We start from the raw sequence: 14,476 nt of genomic DNA on the forward strand, positions 1-14,476 counted from the left end.
AATAGAGAATTCACATCTGGATCTGAAAGTAACCTACCTATAGGTAGACTACAGAGTAAGAGATGAATGATTTCATCAGGCATGAGCCCATAGCCCAGTAAAATTCTCAAGATCAACCAAGACCCATTCTGAGGAATACTAATGTTTTAAGAGAAGAGCCTTGCTCTAGTAGCAGTGAAGGAAGCTTTGAAAAACTAGTAAGGAGGTAGGAAGAAACAAGTGGAAATCCAGAAACCAAGAAGTGATGTGCTACACATAGCCTGTAAAAGTGTTCCTCTAGAACTTTTAAAATATGTCTTTAATGAGTGAGATAAGTAGAATAGGTTCCCCTGGTACTATCACTTTGAAGCCCAGCCTATAGCACTGATTTTACTAAACTATACTTTGATAGGATTCCGTCAGCTTGCGTTAGAGGATGTTATAAGAAAAGACCAAAGGAAGTTTTTGTTGTGTTTAGTATGAATGTGTCTTCTTCCTCCTTTGTTCCCTCACTCCCTTTTTTCCTTCTACTCTACTTTCTTCTTTCCCTCCTTCCTTCCTCCAAGAATGTTGCTCTGTTCCTTACACGGCTCCCTCTTTTTGAAGAATCTTGACAGAAAGTTCACTGATATCTCAGGAATGGAAAGAGTTGTGCTACGGATTAGTTCTCTCTCTCCCTTTCCTCCCCCTCCCTCTATCCCTCCTGCCTCTCTCTTTCCATCCTTCCGTCTGTCTATCTGATATGAATCATGTAAGATATAATGTGAATCATGTAAAGATTTGTATTTTCCTTTTTGCACTGACTGGTAAAAACCTTAGATTTATTTCTGGGGACACCCGCTGTAGGACCCACCAGTGCACAGTGGGAATGGACGCCACCTTCCGTAACCTGCTGGAGTGCCTCATTCAAGCTTGATTCTCTCCTGCTGAATTGTATGATTTTCATAAAGCACAGTAGTATTTGTTAGAACAAGAAAGAATATAGAAACTAATTTATGTGTTAATTTTGAAGGTTTTTGTAGAGTAACTTTGACCTGTTGCAGACTTCATTCAGTAAACGTTTGCTGAATATCAATTGGGTCAATTGATATTCTAGAGCCCAGCTTTTCTCAACTACTCCAAGTCCCCTTAGAAGTTCCTCTTGGTGGCTGACTTTGATCAAGGCTTCATATCTGTCTTCTGCAGTGACAAGGACGGTGTGTGCAGAACAATGTGATGGCAGGTGCTATGGACCCTACGTCAGTGACTGCTGTCATCGAGAATGTGCTGGAGGCTGCTCGGGACCTAAGGACACCGACTGCTTTGTAAGTCTGGGTCCTCCTTTCCTGTCCTCCCTGGTTTGACTCAGGCATATTGAATCTTTAATATCTTATTCAAAAAGATCTAATTTAAGCATTTTAGGATGAAGAAAGATTCTCTGCCTTCCTAGAAGTCATGCATTCACTGGGTGGCTATTGATTAACTTGGATTGCTCTTCATATCTTTCTACTGTAATTTATATTACCAGTGAGGTTTATTAGAGAGTGTGAAGGACAGCATATTGAAACATCTTTTAAAAACTAGTAGCATCTTTCCAAAATTTACAGTGATCACCCGATTACGTTGGTGTATCAGTGAGTCTTCTGAGTGAGGGGACTTGCATTTTATTTCTTAAATATGAGTTTAAGATAATAGCAGATACATTTATAAATTTAACTATTTTTAGCTTATATTGTTTAAAATTCATATTATTCAAAATTTATGAGACTTACAAATACACACTTGAAGCAGTTTACATGCTAATCTGTGTGATTTTTATTTTAGAAGAGGACACTTTTACTTTCTTAAAGTTAACATTGATCACTTGCTGGGGACACTGTTAATTATATTTTGATATATCTCATACAGTTTTGTCTGTTCTTTTGAATATATACAAGCAATTCTGTGAGCTATAGTTAATGCAATTTCATGCGCACAGATCATTAGTTTCATTTTAAGCGAAGACTTTGTTGTTGTTGTTAAAAATAAGCACAGGGACTTATTTTCTTGTTACCCCTTCTCAAATATCCAGAGAATACACATATATATTTAGAATTCAGTATATTTTTCAAATTGGCACTTAATTCTGAAAATATGCAAAATGTAAATGACAGCTCTTATGATATGGTCATTTGTGAATTTTCTTAATGTTGCAAAGAATTTAAAGTGTCTACCCTAATTCTACAGTGAACAAAAGTATGCATTGCAGAAGTGAGTCATGAGGAAGAAAAAAAGACTATTAAAATGTTAAAAATGTAGGACAGCTGCCCAGCAGGTCTTGGACTGAGACCCTTTTCATTTGCCTGTGTCCAGACACGGGCAGAAAACTGGATTTGGGGGATGCTGAACGGGTGTTGGGTTAACAATTCCATAACAGTAACATGGTCCCACTACCACGATAAGCAGAGTGCCAAGGGAGCTTCAGAATTTTTATTTCGTTATTTTATGGAACGGTCCCATGCTTCCACTTTGGCATTGGCTGCAGAAATGCTCGGGAATGCCAGATCGGGGCCTTGGTATAAGCCGTGTTGTTTTGTTTGTCTGGTTCCTCTGGTCTATGTTCCTTTGTTGCCAAGCAATCTGTGCACAGCAACACATAAAGTATGTTAGTAAAGCAATTATGAGGACATATGAAGTTTTATAGCCCTAAATTAAAACTTACTGGGTTTTCTAGATTGGTTTTTAATAGATTCTTCCTGGAAAGTGTCATCTTAGTAAATAACATATCATCAGTGATTCTTGTTCTGATTATGCATCTAGTAGCCCATCGTCAGGGAATTGTCATGTTGGTGATAAAGTGCTTGCTAAAACAATTGATGAAGAAAATGTTTTGAGGAAACAGAATAAATTAGTGCTTATTAATAACCATACATAGAATTTATGATGTCTGTAAAATACTACTTGAGTTCACATTAGCTTGCTTTCCAAGGCCTAAATTATTCCTATGAAGGTTTAATATTTTTAATTAAGAGAATTGGTTCATCCACTCTTTGTTAATAGCATATTTTTATGTACTTATACATATGTTCTGTTTTTTATAATAAATACCTCACTCTCAGGTAGTAAAATTGTTTTTAATTATTTTTAAAGGCATTTGAACAGTTTAACAAATTGAGATTTTAATACAAATATCTGTCAGTGGAAATGAATTGTTTTACTTGAAATGGTGGCTTTTACCAAACTGTGTGCATCATGAAATAAATCGTGCAGGAAATGGCATCATATTATTTAATTTAGCATTAAACACCCCCTACATTTACTCTTTGACTAGTTACCTGCCAGAGCCTTTTCTCTGAGTAGAGTTTAAATGGTCATCGCATGTTTTCTCACTATGCAGTGAACTCTCCAAACATCAGCTTTAGAAAAGTCTACCCTATAGAACTGGATATTTATTTATTAGTGCTAGACTCTGAGACTCAATATAGACCCTTTGAATAAGTGTGAGATTAAATCAATTTTCACTGTTAGCTAACTTTAATAATTTATACCAATTCTCCATTTAGAAGTTAGTGGGTAGATACTAGGCAATTTGAACTTCAGTAACTATAGATGGTATATTTACTGACATTGGAAAAATAGTTTTATAAAATTGTAGAAGTCCTAAGCAAATTTGAACTTAAAAATTAAGCACCCATGACTATAAATTATCAAATTTTTCAGTTTTTATGAAATTGATCTATAGTTAGTAAAGCACACAAACGTCTCTAAAAACTCTTACAGTAGTGTTCTTCTAACAAGTATCATGAGGATTATTTTTAAATGAATTGAATCTTTGCTGTGTTGCAGGCCTGCATGAATTTCAATGACAGTGGAGCTTGCGTTACTCAGTGTCCCCAAACGTTCGTCTACAATCCAACCACCTTTCAATTGGAGCATAACTTCAATGCAAAGTACACATATGGAGCATTTTGTGTCAAGAAATGCCCACGTAAGTAATGGGATAAAAACAGTCAAATGAATTAGATCATTGTGGAACAAAAAATAATTTCATGTAAATTTATTGTAACCTCACACTTATAGTAATATCATGACTTACTTGGGTATGGGGACTCTTGCCACCATTGCGAAGATAAAGAAATTTAAATTCAAAACATTAAAGTGATCTGTCCAAAGTCTCAGAAAAGGAGGGGTATGTTTGAGGCTAGAGTGCAGTCTCATTGACTTCCAAACTCATTATTTTCACTCTAGCATTGTTTTTGCACATGATGCTGTCTCAGAAAAGTGATTAGTTTTGTGGCAACAAGCTATATAATGAATGAAGTATGCTCCTAATACCAATGAATTTTTACCTAAAGTTATTTGTGATTACTTATTTATAAAAGAATATATAGCATTATTGTTTTAATATCAAATCTCATAGTAAACAATAATAATAGATATGAAGGGCATACTAAAACAGGACTTTACCAAACTGATAGCTCATCCTGGGGATATAAACTGAGCAGATTAACCTTCATCAAGAATTCACTAAAACATGCCCTGATATTTGCTTGAATCTGTTTCTTTGCTTGGGTGACCAACGGGACATTTCTTCAATGTTCGATGTACTGGAAAGGCTGAAAAAATCACCGCATTTGTTCACATACTCAGTTAAAAGAGGAAGGCTTTGCAGTCTACAGCATGCGGATAGCATGGTTTTCTTGGCTTTGTGCGCGTGGTGGTGCAGGGAGCGTGACCGACGTGGGATGAGAGTGACTGTAGGTTCTGGTTTTGCTCACTTTTAGCTATGTGCTTCTAAGTGAAGTATTTCATTTTTTTATGCCCTCCTCTTTAAGACGCTGATGGTAATAATCATACCTTCTCTCTCTTTCCCTGAGTCATTATAAGGATCAAAGGGAGAGGGGAAAAGAATTAGAGAGACAGTATATAAAAACAGGTTTTTTAATACGATGACAATTCTAGCATTCTTATTAAATATTTACATTAGTTAAAAGAATCAGTATGCATGTGTGTATATACACATGAATTTAACATGCCTCTGAATTAGGATTTTAAGGTCACAGAAACATTAACTCTAGAATAGTAGAGATTTTTCCATTTTAAACACTTTCATATTCAAACTTATGTTCTCGGTCTAATAACCTCCTATCTAAAGTTACCCTTGCAAAATGGGCTTGAAAGTATTACAAGATGGGACTAGATGATGAAATTTTTCCTTTTCTTAGACAAATGTTTTCCTATTCTACTCCCTTCAAATTTTGGTGCTTTGCCCCAAGGCCGTCAAAATTATGCTTTTGCATGCAGGAGGCAGCCGATTAGTGACTCTCATCGCTGATGTTTCTCTCCCTCCCTCTCCCTTCCTCTCTCTGAAATCAATAAAGATATATTTAAAAGAAACAAACCAAAACAAAAACTATGCTTTTTTGGGATATTTGATATTTTCCTTTCTATTCAAGTCCTGAAGATGAGGCCCAGGACGTGGGCTGAGGTGGAAGAAGTACCATGACAGTTTGGGCTCGGGAATTCCCTTTTTTGTTTTACTATATCCTTTAAAGGGGCTCATCTGAAGGCTCTTAACTCATAAATTGTGGCAAGTGGCTGAACACTGAGAACTATTTGGTGAAATTACATGCCCAGCTACCTTAGATATGGTAACTCATACACTTCCATTTGGGGGTTAGCTTAAGTCTATCAAACTACAGATTAATTTAAAACACTTCAGTATTTAATTAAAATTCACATATTTGATGGGCTTTGCTCATAAGGCATGGTTGCTAAACTGGAAAAGCAAAGATGTTTAGCTTCTAAATACTGCTCTACACTCCTTCATCCAGAGTTCTGAAATTCAAGAACTCCAAATAACAAATATGTTTTGAAATTCATTTGGCTGCAGAATCTGAAACTAATGGGCACAGAGCTATTTATAATCTTTATTTATTCTACTTTGCATCAATTGCTGCAACAATGTGGAATAAGAGGTATTCCTAAAGACCGTGTAGACAGGATGGGTGCATATTACAGAGTATGTGCACCTGCTGCAGGTTGGGTGCCCCTGCGACAGGTTAGGTCGTTCAGGAGCCTTCTCAGAGTCAAGACCTGTGGAGGAAGGAAGGGGGGCGCCCACCGGCTGTGAGGCGCCGTCAAGGAAGCGCGGTTGTGGGCGCCCCCTGGGCCGTGGGAACTTGCAGTCCACGCTTCTTCACGCGTCCGCCCACTCTAATGGATTCTTGTTTATCCCTCTGCCCCACACTCCCTTCAGTTCCAGCTTTTCTAGCATTTCTTTTCCCCAAGCAAGCCACTCCTCATGAGTTCATATTTATTCTAAGCTTAGGTTACTTCCACACAAAGTAAATGACCATTTGCGCTGCCCAGAATTATGCCCATTGTTGGACTCTTCCTTGTGACTACCTCTCAAGCCCACTCCTTGGTGAGGACACTGGGCAGCTGCCATCTGTTTTAGCTGCTTGCACCCACGTACCAGGCTCAGCATTGGCCTTCCTCCCTCGGCTCGTCGTTAGAGCCCTGTCTTGGTCCTTACTCAGCCTTGGGTGTGAGCTGAGTGGGAGGCGCCAACACGATGGGAAATGATGAGGTGTGGACCCCCCACTTACGCAGTTTACTTGTGTCCCTGCCAGCGGCCACATCCAATCCCAAATCTACTGCTTCCATCTGGCAATCGATTTGTGTGGGACCTGTCCCACATTATGACATCATGATTTTCACAAAACTTTGCTTATTAGGGGCAAGTCTGACTGCGAGGTCAGTGAATGAGCCATGGTTAGGTAGGTACTCTGTCTCTCCCATGACCCAGGAGCATGTCGAGGCTGTTGATCAAATGGTGTATAAGTTTATGCTGCAGATGGTGTGGCTCAGCTCTAGAATCCGAGACGTCTCTTGTGATTTCCCAAGTGGGACTTGCCCGTAGCTCCACATGGCATATTTTCCCACTAGAGATTCTTCTAACGCCATAGTGCCTCTTGTGCTACTTTATCCAAGTAGCAGCATTGCTTGCGTCCCAGCCTGGACCTGCTCCATATGCCTTTTCTGCTCCGGGCCCCCTTCAAGGCCAGAAGCAGAATTCACAGACATGGAAGGATGCTGCCTTTAAAACCCAAACTGGCCCAGCAGCTGTGGGTTTTCCCTTCATTGTGGAAGACTCTAAATGCAATAATTTGACCTTTCTTTGGGAGAGAATGTCCTGTCATATTCCAGATCACTGGAGTCCTAAACATTTTACCCACATGCCAGGTAATTAGATGTTCCTGGTTTATTTGGTACACCTCTCTTAAGTAGTGTCCCTTCAAATTTTATTTTGCTTCATCAAATATAGCTATAGGATGGTTTCTGTGGCACTCCAGTGAAAGATCGGACACATTTTAAACATTTCCTCCTGGATATGAAATGCGCTCTCTTGGTCCAAGGCAGTTTAACTTCAGCTTCATTTGTGCTTTGTGTTACTCGAAGTATTTTAGACTTCAGACTTGCATCATGACCTGAAATGAAGTGGAACTATTGAAAAACAACAAACTAAATGTCATGTAGTTTCCTAAGTCTGTAAAAGAAATTTATTCTTTCTCGGGGGCAATTCAGGATGTGGAGCTATTATAGTCAAGCTAGTGTACTTGTTAGCACAGGCTGTCCTAAGATTTGAATGTGAGTGTTTCTGGATGCGATTTCAGGTTGAGGTGTTTAGATAGAGTGTTGTTTTAGGGAAAGAGACATCTATACTATCAGCGATGGTAATCATTTTCACACCCTAAAGTAGCTTGTTGGAAACTTGTTTGCTGAACATCATCAACATTATTGCTAATTTTGCCTTTTTTATCAGATAACTTTGTGGTCGATTCCAGTTCTTGTGTGCGTGCCTGCCCGAGTTCCAAGATGGAAGTGGAGGAAAATGGGATTAAAATGTGTAAACCTTGCACTGATATTTGCCCCAAAGGTGAGTGATAGCTGAGAGGGCCTATAACAAGGATTTTCATTTCCTTTTTAGTGGGCCGACGAAGTTCACCTCTCAGAACGCACCACTCCCGCTAACAAAACTCCTTCCTCCACTTTTCCATAACTTTGAACAGTTCCCAACAGTATCTACTATTGGAACTGTGTATATTACTGATTTTGAATGATATATGCTAAAATGATCCAGATAAAACTCAGAGTTAACTTTGATAGGAACTCAGAAATAAAGTTGCATTTTATTCTATACGCAGCAAATCTTAGAAATTAGGAGCAAAACAAGTGTTCACTCAATTATTTTAGCATCAAGAACACATATTAGTTGCCTGTCAGTGTATCCAAAATGATCTGCTATGCTTAGAAAGGGTACGAAGAGAAATGTAACATTACATGAAAAAATATTTTGAAAGGTAAAATATATGAAACGATAAAGATGTTCACTGTAAGTGTTAAATAAATGTTGCAGCTAATTTATATTCTAGAATTTTAGTGGAGGAAGAAATACCTTGCAGCTATGGTGCTCAAATTCCTCACCAGAATTAAACTTCAATTAAGCAGGACAAATATGCAGTTCAAATTTTTCTAATATGATTAAGCTTTGCAAAGTAACAGGAGAGTCTTTTAAAAGGGCAAACTTCACACTATTAGCCTACTCTCCCTTTCTCTCTCTCTCTCTCCCTCTCTCCCCACACATACACGTGTTGTTTCTTTTTTTCAAGAAGAGCCTTCAGAAAGCAGAGGTAATACTTAGTTTAACTCCACTCACATCATTAGTGCTCTGTTTAATATATATTCTTAATTAGACCAATGTTTTTAAAACTGCAGGTTGTAGACCATCATTAGACTATGAAATTATTCTGAGTGACCAACATCTAAAAAGTATTAAAAAGAATTTTTTAGGATGGATTGGAAAGGAGGTGATTTTATGTAGTGAGGGGAAGTATTGATTGTGGAAAGTTTTGTTTTATTTTTGTATCTGTTATGCGTATCTACTGGGTCTTGATATAAAATGCAATTCTTATGAGTCATGCTCACTAGATGATAATACAGGGACAATATTTAAATGCAGGCCAAGGAGTCAGTGTTGCATGAATGGGTGATTACTTTATTTGTTAAAAAGCAATTTATTTCTTATGATTTTTTTTTTACTTTATAATGAAAAAATACTGTTACTTTATAATGAAAATACAATGATTTATTAACTAAAAAAAAATGTCTCAATTTCCCGACTGTGACTCTTGTTTCTCCAGCTTGTGATGGCATTGGCACGGGATCACTGATGTCAGCTCAGACTGTGGATTCCAGTAACATCGACAAATTCATAAACTGCACCAAAATCAATGGGAATTTGATCTTTCTTGTCACTGGTATTCATGGGTCAGTATTAAATTTTTGCAGGAAAATTATTTTACGAAGTGTAGACAAAGCTTAAGAGAGTCTTTAGCTTTGTCTGTCCGACTCCTTTTGACCCAGAAGTGCTCTGCCCTATGTTAATGTTCTTCTCCAACAAAATCAAATGCCAGGTTTTTCCAGCAGTCATAGTAAACCAAAGTTGGGGATACATCCAGATTATGAGATTAATGACTACTTATATTTAAAAATATAAATTTATATAAAAGCTATAATGTATTTGCAGGGCATTCTTGTTAACTCCGTAGATTTGAGCTAGCTTGACATATTTTTAGGTGTGATCAGGGAAACAACATCAGTGGGTGAAGTGGAGAAATTCATTCAAAGTCCTAAATAATTAGTTTTGTGTTTTTTAAAAAATTTATCTTTATTGTTGAAAGTGTTACAGATGTCCCCGTTTTCCCCTCCACTTAGCATCCACCCCCACCCCCCAGGCCTTCTCCACACTATTTAAACAATTAGTTTAAAACAGCATAAGTTAATATTCTTTAAAAAATGTATCTCACAAGAAGCAAGTCAGGGAGTCGAAATTGTCCTGAGCTTTCAGAACTTCTCTTTGCACTCACGTGTGTTTCTCTCCTTTTTTCTAATACTAGAAAGTGAGTATTATTGTGAGAGATCTATAAAATGAATTTCATTTTAGCCATAAAAATTGTAACATTTTCTGGGCTCCTTCATTACACAACCACCTGCTGGTTTTAACTAGGAAAACAACTCAGTTTGTAGTCTTTCAATTGCAATAAAAATGTCAATATTTTTACTTTATATTTTATCTATTTGTCTATATTACTACTTAATCCCTAAACATCAGTGCTACAGGCTACAGATAAAGAATATCACTCACATATTTCAGTTCAAAATCTTACTCTAAACAGATACGACATCATTTCTAGAAGCAACATAATTTGACACATTTTGAATAAATATGTCCTAATAGAAACAGCAAGAGAAATAGAACAGAGTGTTTCTTCCTATTCAAATAAATTACTCTAGGTCTTATTGCATAAAGCATTTCTTTAATTTAAAATTTAGCTTTTAATATGGGTCTATGCCAGATATTCTAATCCTATGTATACACTTTCTGCCCCAGGTATATTATATTTGGCCCATGCAGTATTTTTTGAAGATCAAGATTTCTAACCTCTTTTTAAAAATATATGGACTTGGTTACTGTTAGCCCACATTTTTGCATGGCAACAATCTTTTGGAGCTAGGTAGGACTAGCCATTTTGAGATGGGATGGGACACATTCAGTGAAATTTACTAACTCTGAATCCATTTACAGAGCTATCACTGCCTCCTTGGCCATTGAGTAGAAGACCTGTGTTGATATTTAGGTGCACCTATATAATTTAATGCATATGTGACACTTAGTAAAACATTTTATTCATATCTTAACTATTTTAAACCTAGGTATCACCATAAATGACAGATCATATGATATTAACAATGTCTCCCGAGAAATAAAGCATAGCCACTTGATTCACATTGCCTGATTTCACCTGGGTATAATAAATGAATTGGCCTCAAGTCCCTCAGTGTGGGGAAATCTTGAAAACAGCCTCATGAATTGCATTACACAAGTGGTTTTTATCCCAATCAGGCCAATATCCATCTCTTATATTTTAAACATTTTCATACTTCCTTTTCAATTCTGAAATAAAAATCATAGATAAGAAAGCCTACACACATACACACACACACATACACACATACGTATAATTTTATAAAGTGATTTTAATTTTCCAGTTGTAATTTAAAGAAGAAATAAGAGAAAATGTTTACTTTGTAGCACAGTAGTGCCACTGCCAGAAATAGACTAGGTACTCTTATTTCCTTATTTAGATTGGGAACCTCAGGTAAAACTCAGTGTTTACAGTTATCTATAGGAATAATCCCCTTTTAATCTTGTCATGTTTGATGTTATTTATGTGCATGTGCTTGGATAAACAACACGATCACCAAATAAACATGTCCATGCTGTGTCACAATGAGAGACTCACAAGAAAATATTTATATGACAGACTGCAATAATTATAGACAGTGGAAATGTGATAATAGGTTGAGTGAAGAAACAGATTTCAATGCAATTATGAAAACATGTTGCACTGCCTTTATATCGAGCCTCATATTGAATCACCAAAACAGTGACAGAGTAGATGTAATGTTCTTACTCATGGTTCTGAATTTAGCTAGGAAATTTCTCGCTTTTATAGTTCTGTGGATTTCAAGTGGCTGTAGAATGAAAATCCCTAGAGGTACTTTGAAGTTGGTAAGTGGGATTCTGTCAACTTATTTTATAAGGGTCCTGAATCTCTAAAATTAAGTATATAAAATTTCTGTGGTCCATTGGACTTCATGTGAACAGTCCAGAATTCATTTAATTCCAAGGATTGGACTCACCCCATTATTGTGTGCTCTCTGAGTTTTGAGTGTTTCTCAACAAAGCCAGAATATTTGGATTGTATGACCAGAGCTGTTCTATACACTGCTTTTCATCAAAACTCAAATGTTGAAAGTTCATTCTACTCCTGTAGCGCTGATATTTCTTCTGCATGCAAAAGTCTTTGCTCATAAAATAGAATAACAGGAGTTTTCTCACATGGTGAACTTAATGGTTTGGCTTCCTGTTCATCCAGAGCGTACTTATTCATTCTATGCATCTTCAGTTATAATAGAGCAACTTTGCTAGGACATTTAATTAAGACTTTAAGCTTTCCAGGGTCCTTCATGTCACTTGAGGAAAATCTTCATTGTTTATGTGTGAATTTTAGGGAAACTCATTTACAGTGTTTCTCCAAGCCTTCCATAACTCTCTATGTTCAACTAGTTGTACAGTATATCGACTACACTTCTTAGCCTGAAAGAGCCATTTAATCAAGCAAATATTTTTTTCCCGTTGAGGATATGGGATGTTCACAGTCTAGAATAATATGTTAATGAAATCAAGTTGAGAGAGCTACCACTTGTGGTGGTTCCATATATCACAGTTACTGGAACTAATAGAGCCTCTACGAGGTTCTAAGACAGGATACGTAAATGCCAATGGATTCAGACTCAGATTCCTAGGAAACAGGCCATATGCCTATCTGCACGGGATTGCAGAGTACCTTGATTGATGGTCCTGTTAGGCCTGCATCCAGGGGGTCACCATATCCTGGTGGTTGTGCCCTGAACACGAAAGAAGTTTCCTGAAGATTGGTGAAACAACAGGTGTCCTAACGTAGACACAAACAGTATGGTGATTCCTGGAGGGAAGGTGGGGGGGGGTAGTAAAGGGTAAAAGGGCTCAAATATATGGTGACGGAAGAAGATTTGACTTTGGGTGGTGGGCACACAATGCAATATACAGGTGAGGTATCATAGAATTGTACACTTGAAACCTACATAATTTTATTAACCAATTTAGTTAAAAATAAAAAAGCAATAATGTAAAAAAAAGAAAACAAGTAAAGAGTGTACACACATAAGGTACAAAAAACAATGGCAGATGTCCACAGCAAAAATAAAAGTTGATTGGTTGCCACAGGTGGATACATGCTTCTAAAAAAGCCTAAGTTGATTGCTTTTAGAAGGTTTGACCTCTCTTGGAGAAGTGGCCAATAAGTAGACTCCAGTTTTTCTGAAGGGTTCATCTTAATATGAGGTCTCTACTTGATGAGGATAGCACAGAATGGCCTTTTAAAGTAATAAAACATTCAAAAAAATACTATGTATTTCTTAAACACTGAAAATATGGTTTGAATTAATGAGAAATGTTTGGTATTATTATGTTTATGTTTATGTTTGGCTTAATATATTCAAGTGTGCAATCATTTTATATGGTTAGTATATTATACCTGAAAAAATGCTCTTAAGATGAAAACCTCTAAAACAAAAAAACCCTATTAAAATTTATTTTAAAAGATGTTTTATGTTTATTTTTAAGAAGACAGGGCATCTCTCTATGTATGTATATCAAAAACATTATTTACAAAAATATGTGTGCATTAGATGATATTTTTAAAAATCTTCAAATTTACAACACCTTTTGAGTATTATTAAATTTGTTGTAAATTGTGTTTTTAAATGTTAGTATGATTTATATAGATGGAAGCAAATAGGTCTGTGTTTTAAAAATGAATATCAATAAACCAGATAGGAACACATTTGCTCTAAATAATTCATATGAAGAGTAACTTTTATACAATGTTGTAAATATTATGAAGATTCTCTAATAGATAAATGTGAAGATACTGCAAAAAAGGTGACTTCGTGAGTTTTTTTTTATCCCTTTTAAGATATTACAGGTGCCATTTGCAATTTAGAGTGCTTTGAAGAGCCTAGAAGGCAATGAATGTCCTCACCATAACATAATTTACTTGCAGAATATATTTTCCCAATTAAGAATAAACATTGAAAGCAAAATAAAATAAAATGGTTCATAAATGAACTTGCTGTATTTGAAGGTTTCTTTGGTATAGTCCAACTGAATAATTTCTCTAAATCTTGAACAGCCTTTGATGAACTCATATTCTGTGTCATCAAAATACTCCTCAAAGCAACTTTTAATTCCCCTCTACATCTAGTACAGAAAAATTTGCATAGACATTGCTAACTTTCTATTGATAATTAACATTCAATTTAAATAAAATAATGTCACATTTTATATATTTTTATTCATTTAAAAAAATTTTAAGTCTAACTGCTTGTCTCCTGGGTTTTTTTAGGGACCCTTACAATGCAATTGAAGCCATAGACCCAGAGAAACTGAATGTTTTTCGGACAGTTCGAGAGATAACAGGTAATTTTTATCAAGTGTAATTGTTGTGCTATTAACTATGTGACTATTACTGTTTTCTTGAGAATATTACATAATACTGGAATTGGAAATTCATTTTCAAAGTAACTTCTAGCCTTTACTCCTTAGCATGTGTGCACATTTTGAAAGCCCATGGAATTTAAAAAGTAAAATATCCTTGAAATTTTGATGTTCCTGTTTTTGGAAAGTCAGCTGATCATTGAACCCATGTTTTTCTTTTTAGTTTTCCACAGGAAGTACTGTTGGACATGGGTAATGTGTAGCATTCATTTAGCACATATTTTTAGAGCACCTAGTACATTTAGTACAGTCATAATAAATGATATGGGCCTATAGACATGAATTAAACATGGATTTGCTATTAAAAAATGT

General features: G+C 36.2%; 1 protein-coding gene across 4 annotated transcripts in view; it reads left to right on the forward strand.

The window, feature by feature from the left end:
- ERBB4 (erb-b2 receptor tyrosine kinase 4) overlaps positions 1–14,476 on the forward strand; it is a 797,001-nt gene that overhangs the window by 556,176 nt on the left and 226,349 nt on the right. For all 4 annotated transcript variants that reach the window (XM_081141986.1, XM_081141988.1, XM_081141985.1 and 1 more), the window contains exons 6-10: positions 1,165–1,283; positions 3,784–3,925; positions 7,766–7,879; positions 9,144–9,270; positions 14,013–14,086. In XM_081141986.1, the coding sequence (XP_080998112.1) occupies positions 1,165–1,283; positions 3,784–3,925; positions 7,766–7,879; positions 9,144–9,270; positions 14,013–14,086 (576 nt within the window). The remainder of the gene's footprint in view (positions 1–1,164; positions 1,284–3,783; positions 3,926–7,765; positions 7,880–9,143; positions 9,271–14,012; positions 14,087–14,476) is intronic.

Source organism: Miniopterus schreibersii (genome assembly GCF_964146895.1).
Source record: "Miniopterus schreibersii genome assembly, chromosome: 7".
In the NCBI taxonomy this organism is placed as follows: domain Eukaryota; kingdom Metazoa; phylum Chordata; class Mammalia; order Chiroptera; family Miniopteridae; genus Miniopterus; species Miniopterus schreibersii.